This window comes from Elephas maximus, chromosome 22 (genome assembly GCF_024166365.1).
Source record: "Elephas maximus indicus isolate mEleMax1 chromosome 22, mEleMax1 primary haplotype, whole genome shotgun sequence".
In the NCBI taxonomy this organism is placed as follows: domain Eukaryota; kingdom Metazoa; phylum Chordata; class Mammalia; order Proboscidea; family Elephantidae; genus Elephas; species Elephas maximus.
Window position 1 is genome coordinate 73,621,142 of NC_064840.1, and position 21,888 is coordinate 73,643,029.

Here is a 21,888-nt window from a genome sequence, read left to right on the forward strand (position 1 = left end):
CTATGCTCATCTCATCTTGTTCTTTTCCTGCCCCAGCTTTAGAATCAAGTACTTTTCTAAGAAGCCCTTAATTCCTTTTAGCAGAGAGGTATTTAGAAATCAAGATCTGGGTGCCTGGTTACTCAGGACTACTGTAGTTACTGATTCCTACCCCTCTATGTCGAGAATACTAGGATGTATATATATACATATCTCCGTATGTAACAAACACACAGACATTCACACTGTCATCTGTATTTATTTCATTATCTGTTTCTTTTTATTGAAAACTCTGAGTTCATACCAGTACTTCTAATCTAAAACCAAGCGTTCTTTCTAACTTCACTCCTTTCTATGTCTGTACAACTGTTCTCCAATAATGAGAAACCTAGCCCCCCTTATGTTCAATATATTTGCTTATTTGCTCAATCCCCCATATGCAGCCAATTTTATGACCCTACCAGCCCTCTCTGATGCCCTTTTCACATGGTCCCAGGCCCCTGCCAGGCTCCTTTCCCAAGCCGCACTGACACAACCGTTGCATTAGCCCCAGATGGCACTGGCCTGTGTTTCCACCTTCCTCACACTGGCTCCAGGTTCCACTGCCTGCCTTTGCCCTTGGCTGCCTGCCTTCTAACTAACCAGTCCACACAGTGCTGTCGAGTCGATTCTGACTCATAGCGACCCTATAGGACAGAGTAGAACTGCCGCATAGAGTTTCCAAGGACTAGAGGGTATATTTTTGAAAGAAATAAGAAAAATGCCAAATTAAAATTTCTAAATCTTGATACTGGGAGACAGGTTCAGCTTGATGAGGATGACAATAGAGAAGGTATGGTCTTGATTTCCTGAATGACATGGTAGCAATGGTTTTTAGAAAATAAGAATATCAGGATTAAACGCACAGGTGTCTTCTGCAGCAGGTGTCCTGGGATGAGGGTGATTGCTGTGGGCTGAAGAAGGGTACAGACTTAAGGGCCATTGTGAAGGTGGAAATTGCCTACCAGGTAACATATTAACAGCACACATTGGCTTTTCTCCCTGCCTTTCCCTTGGCTGCTGCATATTAAGCCAGTACTAGTTGCTGTCAAGTTGATTCCGACTCATGGTGATCCCACGTGTGTCAGAGTAGAACGGCGTTCCGTAGGGTTATCAACAGCTGATTTTTCTTTAAAATAGACTGGCAAGCCTTTCTTCCGAGGTGTCTCTGGGTGGATTTGGACTGCCCACATTTTGGTTTGCAGCTGATGGTGTTTACACTTTGCACTACCTTGCACCACCTGGGACTCCAGTTACATGTTAGGATTATTACATTATGAAGAATCTCTCGATGCTGCAAACAACAGTTAAGTGTTTGGCAACTATCCAAAAAGTTGGCAGAGGCCTGGTGATCTGCTTCCAAGTGGTCACAGCCTTGAAAATCTTATGGAGCACAGTTCTACTCTAAAACACTTGGGGTCACCATGAGTCGGAATCAACTCCACATCAGCTGTTTGTTTTTGTTAATATGATAGCATCATTTCTTGTGGCATAAATGATATTTTCTCACTTAATCCTTTCTTCCTTTATTAATAGAACTTCTCACCCCAGGTTTTAACAACAACAAAAAAAAACCAATAAACACCAATGAGGGCTTGCATTTCTCTGCTGTTCTTGTAATTACACATAAGCAAATGACTAAATACTGGCTGGAAAGATCTAAGCAGAGTGATGAGTGCTGGTCCCGGATAAGGATATGTAAGAATATTTTTTCTTAATCCTTCCTCTTTTCCCACTTGTCCCATGCTGTAATGCAGAAGTGACGGTATGTGACAACCTAAACATTGTGAAGAAGGGCAACAACCTGGACCTCAGGGGTTGCAGAGCTAATTAGTGGATGTCTCACAGAGCTTGCCTGTATCAACACCATTATACAAAAGAAAAATGAAATTTATCTTGTTGGAGTTACTGCATTTTGGGGTATATTAAGTCAGTAGTTTAAGCCTATAACCTATCTAACATACTGTCCTTGCTTTTATAACTGGGATGACTCATTTCCCTTTTTCTATCCTTCATCTGACATTTTCTCAAGGAGTCTTCAAATACCTGTAAATATTTAGTACAGAGTATAGTTTTCCACAGGTAAGAGAATAAACGACTTCCACTTCATATATTTTCGTCTCTCTCATTTTGTTTCCTCCCTTCATCCAGTGCCTAAGTCTTCTATTTTCCTTTATGTGTATTTATTTTACAAATGTCCCAAACAAATAAAAAAGGAGTAATAGCATTCTAAAATTATTATTTGGTAGAAATAGATTAACTGAATATCAAATTTTGCCAGGGTTGAACCAAAGTGACTTGCACACATCTCTGCATTTTATCTTCACCGAATCTTCCATGGCAGTTCTTCCTTAAAATACTCATTTTATAGAAGGAAAAATAGGTTTAGAGAGTTTCAGTAATTTGTCCATTGTGGTAGGCAGAATAAATGCTCCCCAGAGAGACTCGTACCCTAATCACTGGAACCTGTGAATATGTTGCTTTACGTGGCAAAAGGAACTTTGCAGATGTGATGAATGTTACTAATCAATTGACCTTGAAATAAGGAGATTATTCTGAATTATCCTGGTGGGCTCAATGTAATTACATGAGCCATTACAGGGAGATAATTTCTTTTTCTGGTGTTTGGCGAAAGCGGGAGTAACAGAGATGAGGCAGAAGGGCAAGCTGGAGAGATTTGAAACATGAGAGGGACTTGCCCCACTGGTACTGGAAGGAATCTGTAACAGCAAGAAAAGGAATGCAGGAGTCTCTAGGGCCAAAGACCAGCCCCTGGTTGACAGCCAGTAAGGAGACAGAGAACCTATGATCAATTCTAGTAGACCAAATTCCGTAAGATATGCTTTTTGGAAACTTCATTGTCGTATATATGAAGTCAGAGTATTCATCTATACAATGGCAGGATAATTTGTATCATAGACACACTGTATAGATTTGAGGCTTACAGCTATAAAAAAAAATTTAAACATCAAATGGGAAATTCTAAAACCCAATACTCCAAGAAGACTTTATCTGATTCAACCACTTCTTTTTTTTTTGTGTGGATGTTCTCTGTTATGACACATTTCTGTTATTCACATTTCTATTATATGGTTCTATTTTTGAGAAGTTTGGATTTAACAAAATAAAAACAGGAAACTTTTAAATGAGTTTTTGAAAAAATAAGTCACTGCCAGGAAGATCCTCAGAGGAAACAGCTTTCTTTTTGAAGTGGCGTGGCACCTTGTTTACCCACTTAAATCCCAAAATCGGTTTTTACCTGGAGGCTTTTGGAGGAAGGTGGAGAGGTACAAATTTTTAGTGACTCTTTGAAGTCTTTCTTTATCTGTAACAAGTTTAAAAAGCAGCTGGGAATCAGCCTGAGTTGAGTGATTTATCCAAGTCTACAGACTTGAACATGCCACACCAGGGAAAATTAAGTGATGGCTCACCTCTTTTTTCAGCACCTGATCTAATCATGCTTCGTCAGGTGCTACTCAGACAAAGCAGCTCCATCCTGATGCCTGTTACCACTTTCTTGGCATTTGGACAGCTTGAAGGAACAATGGGCCTACCTAATAGAAACGTTGATTCTGGAGATGGCCCCATCACCGCATGCCAATTTAACAGACGAGAATAAGAATGTAGAGGACTAACAAATAAAAACAAAACAGAAACTATTGATTTTTAACCCAGAAGCGTGGTGTTTAATTCAAAAGACAACTCATTAGAAAAAGCCTTTCTGCGGTTGTCAGACAAGCATTGGAACTTGTCTATCCTTCCAATCATTCAATTAGAACAGGGACAAGGAAGCGCTACTCTTGGCTTTCAAACAAATACAAGGGCACAGGGTGAATGTGGATTGGGTTTCACTCTCCTTTCAGGTTGCCAGTTTCTAATTGCTACTGTCTGGAAAAAAAGAGATATGTTTCTCCCTTAATGCATTTAGCTATATTCCCTTTTTCTTTCAGAGGCAAAATAGAAAGGTCTAAATCCAACTAACAGCCTTCCCTTTAATATGAAGGTATTCCAAAGTACTAAAGTCTTTCTCTTTAAAAAGTCCAATGACTTACACATGCGCTTTCTTTTCTGAGTTAATTTACTACTCGGAATACAAATAAAAGTGCAAATTGTAGTTGATGGATTCTGCCTGGAAGCACTAACTTTAAAAGTCTTCTCTGCAGAAAGGTTTATATCTTTCATGTGTTTGCCAGATCTCAAAAGATAATTGCATCAGGTAATATCAGCCCATTCTAGGGAACACAATGAAAATAAAGTTTTAAGGTATGCATAGGTGAGCTAAAGTGTAAAACTCCTATACATGCAGTGGTACAGGTTTAAGCATACTATTTCTGAGCTATCCAAGTAAAGTGATCTGAAGAGGAAATTACAAATTTGAAGCATGTGATTGTCCATCATAGTTTTGTTGATTTTGCCTTTTTCATGTTATTCCCACAGCTCTCATATCCAGCAAAGCAAAAGGATTAGAATTTATTGATTCAAATATTCTTTTCACTGTCACATACTTTGTTTTGATCTCCACATACCTACAGAAATATGTCCATAATGTTATCTTCTTCTGCTTCCTTTTATTAAGAGTTATAACACTTGGAAACTCATGAGCAATTTATGTCTGTAGATTACTAGATGAAAAGTTACTCTGTGTCCTTACTGTCTTCTTTCCTCATTTTCAGTATGTTTTCTCCTGAAGAAGGATAGTTATACAGGAATGGAAACTTGAGACATACTGGCTTTATCACTTTCACAATGGGCTCAGACGTATCAAAGAGTAAGAAGATGGCACAGGACCACGTAGCATTTTGTTCTGTTGTACATAAAATCCCTATAAGTCTAACTGACTCAACAGCAAGGAACAACACCAACAGCCGATGACTGGTTTAGAGATTTAAAAAAATTTTTAATCAGTTTCATTTGACCCGATGGTGGGTTGTGTAATATTGCCTAATAGATGAGTTTGGAATCTGGAGTTTACGCTGTAATTCCTGTTACTGCCATTGTTGTTGGGTGCCCCTGTATCATTTTATCGACTCATAGAAACCCCATGTGAAAGAGTAGAACTGAGCCATGGGGTTTTCTTGTCTGTACTCTTTACAGAAGTAAATTGCCAGGTCTTTCTCCTGCAGAGCCACTGGGTGGCCCGAATCACCAGCCTTTCAGTTAGCACCTCAGCACGTCACCTTTAGCGCCTACAGGGCTCCTTGCAATTCTTATTAAAAAACCCAAAACCAAACCCGTTGCTGTTGAGTGGATTCCGACTCATAGCGACCCTATAGGACTGAGTAGAGCTGCCCCATAGGGTTTCCAAGGAATGCCTGGTGGATTCGGACTGCCAGCCTTTTGGTTAACAGCTGTAGCTCTTAACCACTGTGCTACCAGGGTTTCCAGTTCTTATCAGATAATGTTAAATCAATCTATGGCTAGCTCTCTCTCCCTGTGTGTGTGTGTGTTTGAGTGCGTATGTATGTAAACAGATTCATATAGAGACAAAAAATACAAGTATAAAAACTTGAATGGTGATTTTTATTTTTTCAAAATATTCCTGGTAGTTTATTCACAGCATGTGTATTTCTATATATATGTGCATATGCGTTAAAATAGGGTAGTAATATTTTCAAATAAAAATGTAGTAATTATGATAAAATTTTCTCTTACCTTCTCCACTAGCTTCCAATAAGTTGCAAAGGACTTTTAATAAATACAAATTGAAAATACTGCTAGAGTTATTTAATTATTCAGTTGTTATTATTGTGGATTAACTTAGTTTACTAATGCCTAAAGTTGATTGAAATGTTTTATTGCATTTTCTTTATCAGACAAGGACATTTTAACCTAATTTTTTCTATGGATTTAAAAAAATTTAAAAGTTGTAATCTTTTGGACTTTCATACAAAACAGAAATTCAAAAGCTATATGGCTGGAATTCATTAACAGTCAGCAACTGAGGCATTTTTCACAGGCAGTCCAGTAAGTGGTAAAGCTGGCAATAGTGAGGAGAGAAATGTTGAAATTCAGGCAAGCATTTGCAGCTTTACAGCTACCCTCCTGCACCCTAGTAATGTTTCAATGTGTCAGGCAAATCCCTGGCACTTGTTAACTAGGGTAAACGTAAATATGCTTAGGTACTCCAGACCTATGAATACTTTTAGTCATAAATGATTTTGCCTCAGGTGTACAGACACACCCATTGTCTAAATAAATTCATCCTTTCTGTCACCCTGAAACAGAAGCCCATTTACCAAATGTCATTGCTCTTAAAGTATAAAGCCAGAAGGGATTCAATTCAATTCCTATAGATACTTCCCAAGAAGAAATTTTCATAAGGCAAATTGAGAATTCTAGGATTAACCTGGCGCCAATCTCTCGTCACAGGTAACTTTAAAGTCTTATCAGCAGAGCTACCTAATTTATGTGACTCGCCCTGGCGTCAGTGCCACTTTGTACTGTCGTTTGTCAAATGATGCAAGCCCTACTTTCAAGTACACGGGAGGTCACTCATCAATCCTGGTGCCCTGAAACTGCGTCTTACCCTATGCGCAAATTTCTTCTTTAAGCATATGAAATTCTAAATTATACTCGCCTTTGATATCTTCATTTTCTTTTATTTTAGAAACAGGACAGGAATAAATAAAGCTACTATAAAGTTCATCTGTGATAATCTGGCAAAGAGAGACTAAGGCTCCAGCAGGAATTTGAGTGTGTGTGTATATGTGTGTGCGTGTGTGCCTCTTTGGGTATCTGTATGCCTGTATATGGATCTATGTGCTCCTGTTTGCGTGCATATGGCCTCTTCTGTGAGAAGGTTAAACGTTACTGCACGTGGAGGCAAGGTCTAATCAATCTTAAAATAATTCCTCACTAGCATTTTTTATTAACAACGTGGAGCCTCTTGCAGATTGACATCAAGTGAAAAGTCAGGGTTGTTTGCTACAGGCATGCTCACAGTTCTTTGGTGTTTCTTACGATCCCAGTGGTTCACTTCAAACCCTTTATAAAAGCTCTTTAAATTCTGCAGTTATGACCTCAAATTACATTAGTTTACTATTTAGGGTCTTCTGAAAGCAGAGGGCACAGCCCTCTATGTGAGACTATGAATGGGGAGCGTCTGAGATAATTGGAAAATATACATAGATCACCTGAGAGCATGATGAAGACTAAACACAAGGCTATGTGTATACGTCAGGCTGAGAGGGAAAGAAATTGAAAGAGCTAGTGAGTGATGTGTGTTTATCCACATACACACACACACACACACACACACACACAGATGCAGAAGAGGGAGAGTCAGTCAGCATAGATGCCACTCAAATCAGGTAATTCAGAAGCGATTGTGTTTAAAATAATCGTCATCCCATTCTTCTCCATCTCCAGCCCTACTTCTGTTTTTTTTTTATTTCAACTGCTGTTCATTTTAATGATTGTAATATTAGAATAATGACTTGAATGATTTCTAAATAATATGTGTATATAGCACTATCTCTTGACTTATAAACTGTTGTTGACAATTATTAAGCCTAAAGTATGAGAATTTCTCTTACTGGCAGTATAACCCTTCTGGCCCACTTTGTCCTAACCTGATGTCCACATTTTAGTTCTTTGTTTACTTATCTCTTGCCTTTAAATAATGCACCTCAACTTTAAACGATACTCCTCAAGTTTCGACTTATTTTTCCACCAGCTTTCTTCAGTTTTCCAGCACCTTTCATCAGCTTGACTCGTACCTGCACTTCACCTTTCTCCCACCTCCCACTCACACACCCCTGCACCCACCTCCACCTGAGAGAAACAGCTTTACTTGGACATCACTAATGCTCTCATATTTCCAGCTTCTTCTGCACCCATAACCAGTGCCTTCCATGTGCAACAGTTTGAAGATCGGATGATGCGCTGTCAGGATGTTATGTGACACTCAATTTTAGGCACCAGAATCAGGCATGTGATAAAGTAGCTTCTAGTGCGGTTGCGTATTCCCTAAAGACGGAAACAGTGCTCCACGACCTCTGTCTACAGTACCTGTAACCTTCAGCTTCTCAGCCCCAATGGTGATCTCATCTTCATCAGCAGAAAACAGCACCCTGCCGTCTTCACTCCCTCTCACTTCAAACCTCTTACACTGAGCTTCCACGGCGTCAGCTCCTACGGCCAGAGGAAAGGTTTGAAAGTAAAACTGGTATACAGGAAACCTTTAATAGATGCATTTTTAGAAAAAGAAAGGTACATATATTAATTGCTTCATGTTTCTCTGCAGTATGTTTTGCATCTGAATTGGCACTTTTTAAATCAAGGTATTCTCTTTAGGAGGTTGTCTGATTTGGTAGGGGAGTGCTGGACTGGGGTTGCTAGGCACATGTCTGACTCGGTCTTAACAAGGCCTGTGGTTTTCCCCAGTTAACAACTGTTTTGTTCTCTCCTGCAGCCCACAGACTAGGGGCATGCCTGATGCCTGCTGGTACCTGCTGGCTACCTGATAAATATTTGTGGACTGAACGATACCTGTGTTTCTCTCTCTGAAACGCAGATAATGGTACCCGTAGGGGCTACCCCTTAGGGCACTGGTGAGGCACAATTCAGTGGCAAACCTCTCCTTCCTCTCATAGATTCTAACATTGGTATTTGGTACCTTTTAATAGCTCTGAATCCATTTTACACTCATCTTGCAAATATAATTGTTTTATTCTTAGTGTTCCCTAATGTATCTTCCGATCGATGAATTTCTTAATTCATTGAAATATAGCTTTAAATAAATGTAATCGTGAATCACGTTCCTATTTACTGGCCCTTTTTTGTTTATTATCCCATCCATAGACCACAAAGCCAATTTTCAAATTTGGAAAACATAAGAGATTTGAGAGTTAGGTGGACCTCAGCGAGATCTAACTGTGCTCTGAAGATGAATATCAATTGAGAAAGAAAAAAAAAAATTAGGATGGTGGATGTCTTAGTCATCTAGTGCTGCCATAACAGAAATACCACAAGTGGAAGGCTTTAATAAAGAGAAATTTATTCTTTTGCTATCTAATAAGCTACAAGTCCAAATTCAGGGCATCAGCTCCAGGGGGCTTTCTCTCTCTCTCTGTTGGCTCCGGAGTAAGGACCTTGTCCTCAGCCTTTCCCCTGGTCTGGAAGCGTCTCAGCACTGGAACCTCAGGTCCAAAGGACACGCTCTGCTCCTGGCGCTGCTTTCTCAGCGGTATGAAGTCCCTCTCTCTCTGCTCACTTCTCTCTTATATCTCAAAAGAGATTGGCTTAAGACACTATCTAATCTTATTACATCATGGTGCTAGGATTTACAACACATAGGGAAATCACATCAGATGATAAAATGGTAGACAATCATACAAGGGAATCATGACCTAGCCAAGTCGACTGATATTTTGGGGGGACACAATTCAATCCATGACAGTGGATGGGGGTAAAGGATTGATATTTCCACAACACCAATTTATTCCTTTTAGTATAATATATGTAGCATATGGATTTAATAATATCTCTCCTCCACTAACTACACTGTAAACCTGCACCACGTACAACCCAATCAGGGACCAAGGCACATCACCCTCTGCTCACATTTCTTTTTATTTATCTTTATGTACTACAATCATTTTTTGGATGGATAACCCCCAGTAATTCAAAAGTTGAGATTATCTTTGTATCCCAAAATATCCCCTAAATTTAGGATTACGTCTGATTTGTAGTAGGTGCTTGGTAGATGGATGTTAACAGGTGAACGGACACTAAAATCAAACTGTCCCTTTCCCTTGGCCCAAGTTCCACCTGAGCCCTGGTCCCAACCCTAGCCCAGGTGCTTTGGGAAGTTGTACCTCCCCATCAAAACAGCACCTGAGCAGCAATAAGCAAGAGGGGGAAAAATAATTCCAAACTCTTATTATGCATAGGACAATTTCTCTGAAAAGAAACAGTGTATTTCTTATATGCTGAAATTAAAAGTATATGATTTCATCCCACATAAAAAACTTTGAAAACCTCTGACTACGTCTATGCTAAGTAAGGTAAACTGGTCTTACCCTTTTGGGCTGTCACAGCGTGAACTGGATTTAACACAAACAAACGAAACTGTTCCTTCATTTGTTTTAAACAAAGACTTTTTTAATGGAATTTAATGACATTAGTGGGGACACTATGAGTCAGAATTGACTCAAGGGCACACAACAACAATGATGGGCAACCGTGGAAGACCTACTGTCCTTGGTCACAGATACTACATTTGATCTTGCAAACATTGTTTCAAAACCCTGTATTCATTTGAGTGTTTTTGGTTCTTTTTTTTTCCTAATCATTTTCCAACCCTCCTATATCCTGCTTTCTAAACTTTGAACCATTGTAACCCAACAAGGGATGTGCAGCGAGCTCTGCCATTGTGTTAGATGACTTCTTCTGGGTTTCCAGGTATCTGTGTTTAAATCTATCTTCAAAGCACTCAGAAATAAATTACATCTGAACTGCCTGAAGGATATTATACACATGAAACCTTAACAGGTAGGCTACATTGCTCCCTTCAGTTTACCCGATGGCTGGGTGAATTGATTCACAAACTGTATCTGCTGACTTTAATGGCATCGGAGTGCCTTAGATCATCACGATATAGTGATACGCACACATAGCGAACTTTCCTTAGCATAATACTTATCTCATTAAACAGAAGATATTTTATTAACATGAAAATGCCACATTGCTTGCTATGTAAACGACTAGAAATATAGAGCAGCGGGATATGGTCGACATATTTTGTATGTTGATAAGTGAGTTGATATTTTAATTCATTAAATATAAGTAAGCAAAGACATAAGCACATAAGCAAATGTCCGTGTACCCTGGAATAGAAGAGCAGCATCTAGATCTGCAGAAGCAACCAACTTTATTCAACTAATTTTTATAATTACAGATTGTAAAATTGCAACCAATCCACAATGTACTGATAGTAAATAAATATTTTAATCAGAAACCAATTTTGAGCATATTGTATTTTAGCATACTGCTTTTCTCATCTGCAATCGGACATATATTCAATTGTTGGAATAATGTATGTTTAAAATTAATCTATTAGACTATATGAAACTGAATTAATTCTGTCCTAACACAGCTCATCTTGTCTTATTCTGTTTTTTCATGTTCTGAGCATCACATATTGTCTACGCAAGGTCAAGTCAGGATCCAGTTGCTCGGAGGAGCAGAAATAACCAATCAACCTCATCTCAATCTCTAACCCTTCCATGGTTTCAGGAAAGCAGGATGCCTGTATGACTCTGGGCAAGGAGCTCTGACTCCTCAGCAAGAAGGTCAGGGGAGCTGGGATTATCCAGACAATACTTTGTTTTATCAGCCATCACAAACACCAACTTGCTAGTTAAAGGATCGAGACCAAATTCTTCCTTAGGAAGTTACATCAGCAGCTTCAAAATCAAACAAAGAGAAATCAGAGAAAGAGCAGGTAAAGAGAACTGGGAGGAAAGGAGAGAAAAGATGAAGCAAAACTATATATTCCAAAAGGTGATTAAAACCCGTTACCGTCAAGTTGATTCGGACTAAAGCAACCCTATAGGACAGAGTAGAACAGCCCCATAGCGTTTCCAAGGAGTGCCTGGTGGATTCAAACTGCTGACCTTTTGGTTAGCAGCTGTAACTCCTAAGCACTACACCACCAGCCTTAACAGGATTTCTGAAAGTGATTGAAGTGCTCAACAAATATGCAGATATTTTCTCAAGTTCTTTAAGATTAAGTATCTGTTCATCAAAACCAAACAAAGTAACAACAACAAAAAACCAAATTGTTCTCATCAGAGATATCTTCCTTGCTTATTTTGGAACACTTACATTCTTCGCAGACTATCATATTCAGGAGCCAAAGGCATCTTTTCCTCACAAGCACAGAGGCTACATTAACTCAACTGGTTTTTGAATTTTTTACATTGTTTTTTACAATCAAGTACCTCAACTGGAAAACATTCTTTAATAAAAATCTCTAAAGAGGCTCAAGAAATATTTCCACAGGCCCTCTTGGTACCATTTAGTGTTGATTTTAAGAAAACAAGGCTAAGGTCAGAATGGATACATCTGCTTACCTCTGGTGTGTTTTCTGAATCATACCCCGATGGGCCCTTTCTGCCTCATAATTTAAATTTTTAATTTTGTATGTCTATAACTATCTTCAAGGACTTGAAGAAGAGTATCATTAAAAGGTTAAGAATGCCCACAAGAAAGACAAAAGTAAGATTTAGTGCAGCCAACTAATTCTTTGTTTAGAAATTCCTTTTAACGTTGATAGATGTCAGGTCCGGGGGGAAAAAAATCATAGGAATTTATGAAATGGCTGTCTAGGTAATCATACAAGCATTTTCTTTTCTAGGAATTATCAAAAAGATCCAAAAGAAAATACAAGTGTAAAAAATATATTATTAAGGGCAGGTTTAAAATTGTCTGTATAGAGAATTAATTTGCCTAATACAAAGGATATGAGAATTTGCCTCAGAATACTATAGGTCTCTCCCCACAGCATTATTTCAAGGAATCTTAGAGCCATTTCTTTTTTTTCATTTTGAAAAAAAAAAAGAAACAAAAACACTGATTAGTGTGTGTGTGTTGGGCTGGGGGGATAGGCAGTGATTGTTGAAGATTTCTAAAAATTTCTACTTGTAGACTGATGGCTGCTGTTGTTTTGCCTTCCAGTGGATTCTGACTCATAGTAACCCTACAGACAAACTAGAGCTTCCCAGTAGGGTTCCCTAGGCTGTAATCCTTATGGGAGCAGATCTCCAGGTTTTGTCTCTTGGGGAGCTGTTGGTGGGTTCAAACCTCAGACCTTGCAGTTAGCAGTTGAGCGCTTATCCATCGCAACCCCAGGACTTCTTTTTGATTGAGGCCTACCACATAGTAAGTGTATTAAATGGTTATCTCTAAGTTTTACTGACTGGAAGACATCCAGATTTATGCCTATTCCCGAGAAAGGTGATCCACCTGAAAGCAGAAATTATCGAACAATATCATTTATATCACACAGAAGTAAATTTTGCTGAAGATCATTCAATAGCAGCTGTAGCAGTATATCGACTTGTATATATGGGGGTTCTTGTGGCACAGTGGTTAAGCATTTGACTGCATACCAAAAGGTCGGCAGTTTGAATCCACCAGCCACTCCTAGGGGCAGTTCTACTCTGACCTATAGGGTCACTATGAGTCGGAATCAACTTGATGACAAGGGCTTTTATTTGGTATTGACATGTAGCCTAAGAGAAGTGAAAGCCGACATCTTTGACCTATTATTTATTTGAGGAGTAAAGCTGAACATTATATGTACAAAATATTCTGATTTTTACATAGTATACCAGCATAAAATTACAGCGTTTCAAAACTGTCAATAGCACAAAGTTGGTAAGATATTATTCTCTAATTTTTTACACCTCATGGTCATTCAATTAGGTACACTATTCTTTCAATTCATAAAGGAAAAATAGAAACGAAAAGTTGGCATTCACGTACAGTGAATAAATACTTTCTGATAGAATTATTATTTTTTTAATAATTTTTATTGAGCTTTAAGTGCACGTTTACAAATCAAGTCAGTCTGTCACATATAAGCTTATATACACCTTACTCCATACTCCCACTTACTCTCCCCCTAATGAGTCAGCCCTTCCAGTCTCTCCTTTTGTGACAATTTTGCCAGTTTCTAACCCTCTCTACCCTCCTATCTCCCCTCCAGACAGGAGATGCCAACACAGTCTCAAGTGTCCATCTGATACAAGTAGCTCACTCTTCGTCAATAGAATTATTGTATAAGTGTTGTTGTTGGTGTTAGTGGCCCTTGAGCTGATTCATGTACACAGAGTAGAACTGCTCCATAAGGTTTTCAAAGCTGTGACCTTTCAGAACAAATGACCTTTAGGAAGCAAATCTCCAGGCCTGTCTACTGAGGCATCTCTGGGTGGGTTCAAACCACCAGATTTTGGTCTAGTAGTCTAACACTTAACCTTTTGCATCACCCAGGGACTCCATAAAACCAAAAAAACAACCTGTTGCCGTTGAATCAATTCTGACTCATAGCGACACTATAGGACAGAGTAGAACTGCCCTACAGAGTTTCCAAGGACTGCTTGGTGGATTTGAACTGCTGACCTTTCGGTTAGCAGCCATAGTACCTAACCACTATGCTACCAGAGTTTCCAGGGACTCGATATGACAGTAAAATCAATGAATACTTAAGTAATGAGAGGAGATTGCTTACAACCGTATTTTTGGTTAGTGCTTTTTAAGAGAAAAAAAAGAAAACAAAATTCTAGTGTGTTCTGGTAATGTCTGGAATTCTGATAATTTCCTAACTTCTCAGCAGATGTTAACAACGTCTAAGGTGTTGCTGCACAGTTTATGGAAGACTTAAGAGTAGATAATGGAAGTCGCAAACACGGTTCTTGACAATAACCAATGAAAATGTGTCTCACTGGACTCTATTACTTTTTATTTCTAATATTCTAATGTGTTTCCACAATGAATAAAAACTGGTAACTCCTTGGAATTTTTCCCTCCTCCATTCGCTTATTCATCAGTCTGCCCTGGTCTTCTGCAACATTTTGACAAATCTATCAGAATTTTGCAAAAGTTCTTCATACATTCTTTTATGCCTTTCCAACACAGATTTTCTCACATTTTCTTCCTAGAAACAATGAATGTTTCTCAAGAAGAGTTGTTGCTGTACCTCAACCACAACCATAAAATAGGAATTGCTGCATGCAGTTTTGTAATTTACATTTCCTGAAAGTTACTTCAAAATCACACTCAATACAAGTTATTTAGATGTGATAGTATAATGTATAAATGTATCTAACTGATAATGAAATTTCATGGTACCATTTAAGTAAAACTTTCATGCCAAAATTAAAAATATATATTTCCTGTTTTTGAAAATAAACTATTTGACAATCATCTTCTAAATATCATTTTGAAAGTAGTTTCAACAATACATGTATTCATTTTTCTGATGTAAGAAGACTTTTACAGAAACCATTCCAGAGAACTATATTCTTGAAAATGTTCTCCAAAAGTTAGTGCACTCACTACAGACTAACTCTTTAATGTATTCATTTTAAGTACTTTTTAATGCTTTTTAGTAAGAATATTTGAGTTGTGCTTATTGACTTTTGGTTCTTATATAAAAATTGTTCCATATTTCCTCTTAATATTAATCGGCTTTACTGTCTTCTCTCTGAAACTCACTTAGTAGGAAAGACACTTTTAGTATTATAAATCAATGAATTGAACACTAAAAAAGAATAAACTGCAAGAGGAACATTTTAAGAAATCTTGTTATAAAATTCAATTTTTATTATAATATGATCATAATAAATTGTGATATTGTTAGGCAACTGGGCATTCGTATTGACTTGTTATAGATAATACATATTTTTATGATTACGTGGAATTCTTAGAATTGCTTGCTTTGAAAGGCATTATTTTTGCTTCCCAAGGAAGCATCACATAGGCTTTTGTTTCTGAGAAAATGATGATATAGGTTACTTGGATGGAAGCTCTTATAACAGAAAGGGTGATCTAGATTATGACACAATAAAAAAATTGAGTGGCTTAGTCCAACAAAAGTTTTTGTTTTGTTTTTATTTTTGTTACTGTTCACATACATGGGTCAATAGGGTTACTTGGATCACTGTAATTACCCAGGGACACAAATGATGACGAGTGACCTCAACACAGGATTCCAAGGTTGTGGCAGGAATCAGAAGGCATGTGGCAATAAGTCATTTGGCAGTAACACATCATGTTTTCGCACATTTTATTGGCCAATGAAAATTATGCAACCAAGTTCATTTTTAAATAGGTGGGAATATACGATCTTGCCAACAAACTTGCAAACAGAAGGAATATTGGTAAATGGTCCTAATGATGCTGTCATGATAGAAGAATAAGCATTGAACCTACTCTTACACATAAATAAGAAGGCTGGACAAAACATACGGAGTGATTGTTTTCGGATATTAGAGAAAAAGGTAGAACAAGGTGGTGATCCTTGAGAGAAGGAAATGCATGGCAAACTGTACATTCATTCCAAGGTCCTTCCTGGGGACAATTTGCCAGATCGTAACACAGGGAAATAGAGACCAAACAAACAAAAAACAGTGGTGCTTGTGGGTGGAGAAAAGGGTGGTCAGATGTCAGGAATGCTGAAGTGCTGAAATGGATGGAATTTGTGGGGTAATAAAATACAGAAAGGGCTGAGAAGGTGTTCCAGAAATCTACATGGGACACCCTTAATCACTGGTTAAGTACTATGCTGTGTATGCACAGGGTGGTATTACATGATGTTTGTAAGAGAATTGTTACTAGGGGTGTGTGAGCTGAACAAAGACTCAGAAGACTAGAATTCTAGGAAGAGTTTGATTTCCAATCAATTAGAGTGGAGATACATCCCTGGGCACCCTAGGCACTGCGTTGAGACCTCAGAATGACACAACTTAGGAGGAAAACTACTGTATCATGGAATAAGGACTACTCTAGGTCCACTCTAAGAAATCTAAGATCAAGGTTCAAGGGCATCAATTTCATATGCCAGTAAATTAACTGTCTGACCCAAAATGCCAGCAGCATTCTTTAAAGGAAGACAACTAAAACCATCTTAAAAAATTAATAGACATGTAATTGTTAGGTACTGTCAAGTACACTTTGACTCAGCAACCCCAAGTAACAAAATAGAACTGCCTTTTAGGGCTTTCTAGGCTGTAATCTTTATGGTAGCAGATTGCCAGATCTTTCTCCTATGGAGAAAGTTGTGTCATTCCAAGGTCTCAAAAAATTCACTCTGAATTTATTCTTAAATTTTTTGTTCACCATCTTCCACTGCATAGGTATTAAATATGTTTTTCTTGATATGTTTATTTAAAATGTGAATTTTTACCATTTATTATAATTACTTTTAGTATCTATAAGAAAATATGCTGGACACACTCTATTTGCCCTTCAACATCAACCGGGTGCCTTTACCCTCTGAATCCCAGTTCAATTTGTTCCACAGGAAACACTGGCAGAAGAAAGCGAGGTCCCAGCCACCCTTCACTGCAGCTGGTTGGACAACCGATGCCTTTCTTCACCTAAAGTGACAGTTTCTGTTGAGTCTACAAGTCTCTTGGGTTTCCAGTGCCTGTTCATTGCCCTTGCCAGTTCAGCCAAGAGGTGATCGTGGCTCCCAAACACTGCTAGTGCTTGTATGTCTCAGCTCAGTTTCCCTTAAATGTCTCTACACCTTTGTAAATACTCTGTTTTTTTTTTCTGAAATACCTTTTTTGAATGTGCTCTCTCCACAGGTCTCTGATGTACAAATAGAAACAAAAGAGTCAATAAATGAAAAGATTTACTTCTACATAGAATTGAGGAAAAAAATTAGTGAGTAAAGATTGAGTCTTTTAGACCAATATATACAATTACAATTGAACATTTCTCTCAGGAATAGTATCTGTTCACTCATTGCTTTCTTCCGGTACATAAAATGACTTTCCAATTAATGTTTTTCAAAAAGATAACAGCATTTAAATAAATTAAACAAATAATCAGTATGTCTAACATCCACTTTTCCCCTGACATTAATCTTTCTAAGGGGAAGATTATGTTCTTAATTTCTCTGGTCTTCTGTAAGTTTTTTTTTAGATATATTGAATATTTAATATTCAATTTTTTGATATATTAAATAACTGTGGCCAACTAAAATGTGCCCCTTCCCAAAGCTAATCTTTTGAATACACTGATATGGTTTGTTCTGACAATATGTCGAAGTCCTTTATTCTAGTAAATAGAGTAACTTCTGATAGTATTGTACGTAGTTAATTGGGTTGGCAAAGATATTTTGATTTTGTTAAAAATAATTTGTAAGGAACCATTCCCAAAGCCAACTCTTCAGACAGGGATTCGACTGGACAATGGGATAGAAAATGATACTGGTGAAGAATGAGCTTCTTGGATCAAGTAGACACATGGCATCTCCTGTCTGGAGGGGAGATGGAGGGGCAGAGGGGGTCAGAAGCTGGCGGAATGGACATGAAAAGAGAGAGTGGAGGGAAGGAGTGTGCTGTCTTATTAGAGGGAGAGCAATTAGGAGTATATAGCAAGATGTATATAAATTTTTATATGAGAGACTGACTTGATTTGTTAGCTTTCGCTTAAAGCACAATAAAAATTAAAAAAAAAAAAAATTGTAAAATGAGCTTCAGTTTTCATATATCCTGACTGTTAGCTTTTGGGTTGAAGCTTGGCTGTTATGCTTTTTACTACCCATCTCTACCTCTCAGGACAACAAGAAAAAAAAATCAAGCCTGTCACTGCGGAGTTAATTCTGACTCATAGCGACCGTATAGGATGGAGTAGAACTGCCCCGTAGAGTTTCCAAGGAAAGCCTGGTGGATGGATTCAAACTGCAGACCTTTTGGTTAACAGCTGTAGCTCTTAACGACTATTCCACCAGGGTTTCTACCTCTTCCAGTAGGTTCTGGAAACCCTGGTGGCGTAGTGGTTAAGAGCTATGGCAACAACGGGTTTTAGAGCAGGTTCTTAAAACAGTGCCTATTTATGCAGAGTCATCCAAAGTCGTCTAAAATAATGTTATCATCCAATTGTACCTTCTAATTATTTTCCGTACTTTGTCCTTTATTATTAACAAGATTTTTTTTTTTTTTTACTTCCAAGAGTATTTTACAATTCAAAGCAACCTCTGTCATCGGATTAACCCTCCTAACATGAAAAGAAGTGCTGTAGCTAAATGTACAAAAAAACTCGTTAAATACTAGGCCAGTTCAGTCTCACCTCCACATCCTCCCCTCTCTCTCCAGGAAACCAGCTCGCTGGTGCTCACAAGGTGTAAGCAATTTAATTATGAGATTAAGTGGAATAAAGTTAGGATACTTGCAAAAATGGCACTGAAAATTATAAAGTATTTTATTACCACTTATTTGTAGCAGGTATGGAAGGAACGCGGTAGTTAAACCCTCAGTTACTAGCTGAAAAGTCAAGGATCGAACTTCCCAGCCACTCCCCAGGAGAAAGATGTGGCAGCCTGCTTCCTTAAAGATTAAAAAAAGATTACAGCCTTGGAAATTCTATGGGGCAGTTCTATTCTGTTCTATAGGGTCACTGCGTGTTGGCATAGACTCAACGGCAAGGGTTTTTTTTTTTTTAAATAGCAGATACTAGATAAAGATTTCCAAAAATTAGAAGTATATTTCCAAAAAGTTTATTATAGATAGTCCTCCATATCGGAAACTGGTTTGGCTGTTTCTCTTTTAAATACATGTGTGTGGATCATAACAAACTATGGATAACACTGCGAAGAATGGGAATTCCAGAACACTTAATTGTGCTCATGAGGAACCTTTACATAGATTAAGAGGCAGTTGTTCAGACAGAACAAGGGGATACTGATTGGTTTAAAGTCAGGAAAGGTGTGTGTCATGGTTGTATTCTTTCACCATACCTATTCAATTTGTATGCTGAGCAAATAATCAGACAAGCTGAACTATATGAAGAAGAACGGGGCATCAGGACTGGAGGAAGACTCATTAACAACCTGCATTATGCAGATGAAACAACCTTGCTTGCTGAAAGTGAAGAAGACTTGAAGCACTTACTATTGAAGATCAAAGACCACAGCCTTCAGTGTGGATTACACCTCAACATAAAGAAAACAAAAATCCTCACAACTGGACCAGTGAGCAACATCATGATAAATGGAGAAAAGATCGAAGTTGTCAAGGATTTCATTTTACTTGGATCCACAATCAACAGCCATGGAAGCAGCAGTCAAGAAATCAAAAGACGCATTGCATTGGGCAAAATCTGCTGCAAAGGACCTCTTCAAAGTGTTGAAGAGCAAAGATATCACCCTGAAGACTAAGGTGTGCCTGACCCAAGCCATGGTATTTTCAATCACATCATATGCATGTGAAATATGGACAATGAATAAGGAAGACCAAAGAAGAGTTGACGCCTTTGAATTGTGGTGTTGGAGAAGAATATTGAATATACCATGGACTGCCTAAAGAAGGAATAAATCTGTCTTGGAAGAAGTGCAGCCAGAATGCTCCTTAGAGGCAAGGATGGCGAGATTGCGTCTTACATACTTTGAACATGTTGTCAGGAGGGATCAGTCCCTGGAGAAGGACATCATGCTTGGCAGAGTACAGGGTCAGCGGAAAAGAGGAAGACCCTCAACGAGGTGGATTGACACAGTGGCTGCAACAATGAGCTCAAGCATAACGATGATTCTAAGGGTGGCTCAGGACCAGGCAGTGTTTCGTTCTGTTGTGCATAGGGTCGCTATGAGTTGGAACCAACTCAAAGGCACCTAAAAACAACAACATGTGATCTTGGTTAGAATAGCGATGTGAGAGGGTTAGGGATACAGAGTTCTTCTTTTTTTTTTCTCTGTCACCCTCAAACATAGTTTCTATCTTGGAAACCAAGATAGGTGCTGAAGGTCACATTACCATGTCTCATTCTGGAGAGCAGGTGAAGTGGAAGGCATACCCATTTTTTTTAAAGGTACCTTCTGGGATTGTACCTATCACCTCCACCTCCATCTCATTGTTTAGAACTCAGGCATACCTAATTTCAAGGGAAGTGTGGAGTCTTGAGCTGGGCAGACATATGCAGAGCTAAAACTAGGTGATTGTGTTTCTCAAAAAGAAGAGTAAGAACGGACATGGAGAGAAAGCAGCTCATGGTCTCTGTCATGTCACACAAGTGTTTTTTACTTTAGAAAGCAATCTTGATTGTTCTTCAGACTTCCTGACACCCAAAGTCAAAGCATATATACATCTTTCTTATGTTTCTCTTGCTCACAATGGTTGGGTTCTATGTCCTCTAGGATTCCTTCTCCTAATTATAATTCTAGTACTTTACCTAAAATAATAATATTGATATGTTTGCTGTAAATGAAGTAAAGGAAAGCAAACAGAAGCTGAAAGCCCTTACGTGGAGTTTGAGTCACACTTTGTATAAACACAGTAGTTTGTAATACAGTATTTCTACGACCTACAGAAAAATGCCGTGTAATCAACGTCCTAAAATCAAGGCACATATATATAAGGACTATTTACTAAAAGCATACCGTTGGGTGAAAACTTTTCTTCAGAAATGTCCAGTTGGGTAGCGCTTTATGGCAAAAACATTAAATAGATAATTCTACTATATTTTTATTTAGTAAATTATGATACTCTTATTTAGTAAATTTTTACATAGAAAAGGGAAAGCGCCAAGTTTGACAATAACATGGCTATATTTCCTGCTAATATTGGTCTGTTGATGATTACTACCAGATAATCTTATCCAACATGAGCATTTTTTTCTCCAATAACACATAATTTGCATGTTTTAAACAATCCTTTCCCCAAACCAAATCTCTAATGTGTCTTTCCATATTATGTATAGTATGGAAAAGCAGTAGGGCATTCAGATATTAAAAAAACTTTGTTACCTCTAGGCATTGTTTTTATAAAAACTACCAGTAAAATAACTGAATAAATTGCATGTGATGTTTGAGCTTCCATTCCAAAATTTATATGCAAGATTAGGCTTAATACTATTAGTGACTTCACCTGATTCTACATTTCTTTTCTTTCAAGTCTTCATCTTCACTAATTTGATAAGATCTAGATTGATGTCAGTGAAAAAGCTTCTCAATATTATCTCAGTGTCATCCCAGCATACAGTAAAGTATTATTAAGACATAAACTACTATAACAAAGAATGGTAGATAGCCTTCCCAGGGTACACATTTGAATTTAGAGAACAATTTTCATTTTCCAAATTAAATTATCATGGAAAGCAACCTGAAAGAATGTAATAGAACATGAAAGAATCAGTGCTGGA

At 38.0% G+C, this 21,888-nt stretch overlaps 1 protein-coding gene across 1 annotated transcript in view; it reads right to left on the reverse strand.

Annotated features, from left to right (window-relative positions):
- The window catches only part of SGCZ (sarcoglycan zeta), a 741,877-nt gene that overhangs the window by 32,064 nt on the left and 687,925 nt on the right, over positions 1-21,888 (reverse strand). The window contains exon 7 of the mRNA XM_049866095.1: positions 8,029-8,151. Coding sequence (XP_049722052.1) covers positions 8,029-8,151 — 123 coding nt within the window. The remainder of the gene's footprint in view (positions 1-8,028; positions 8,152-21,888) is intronic.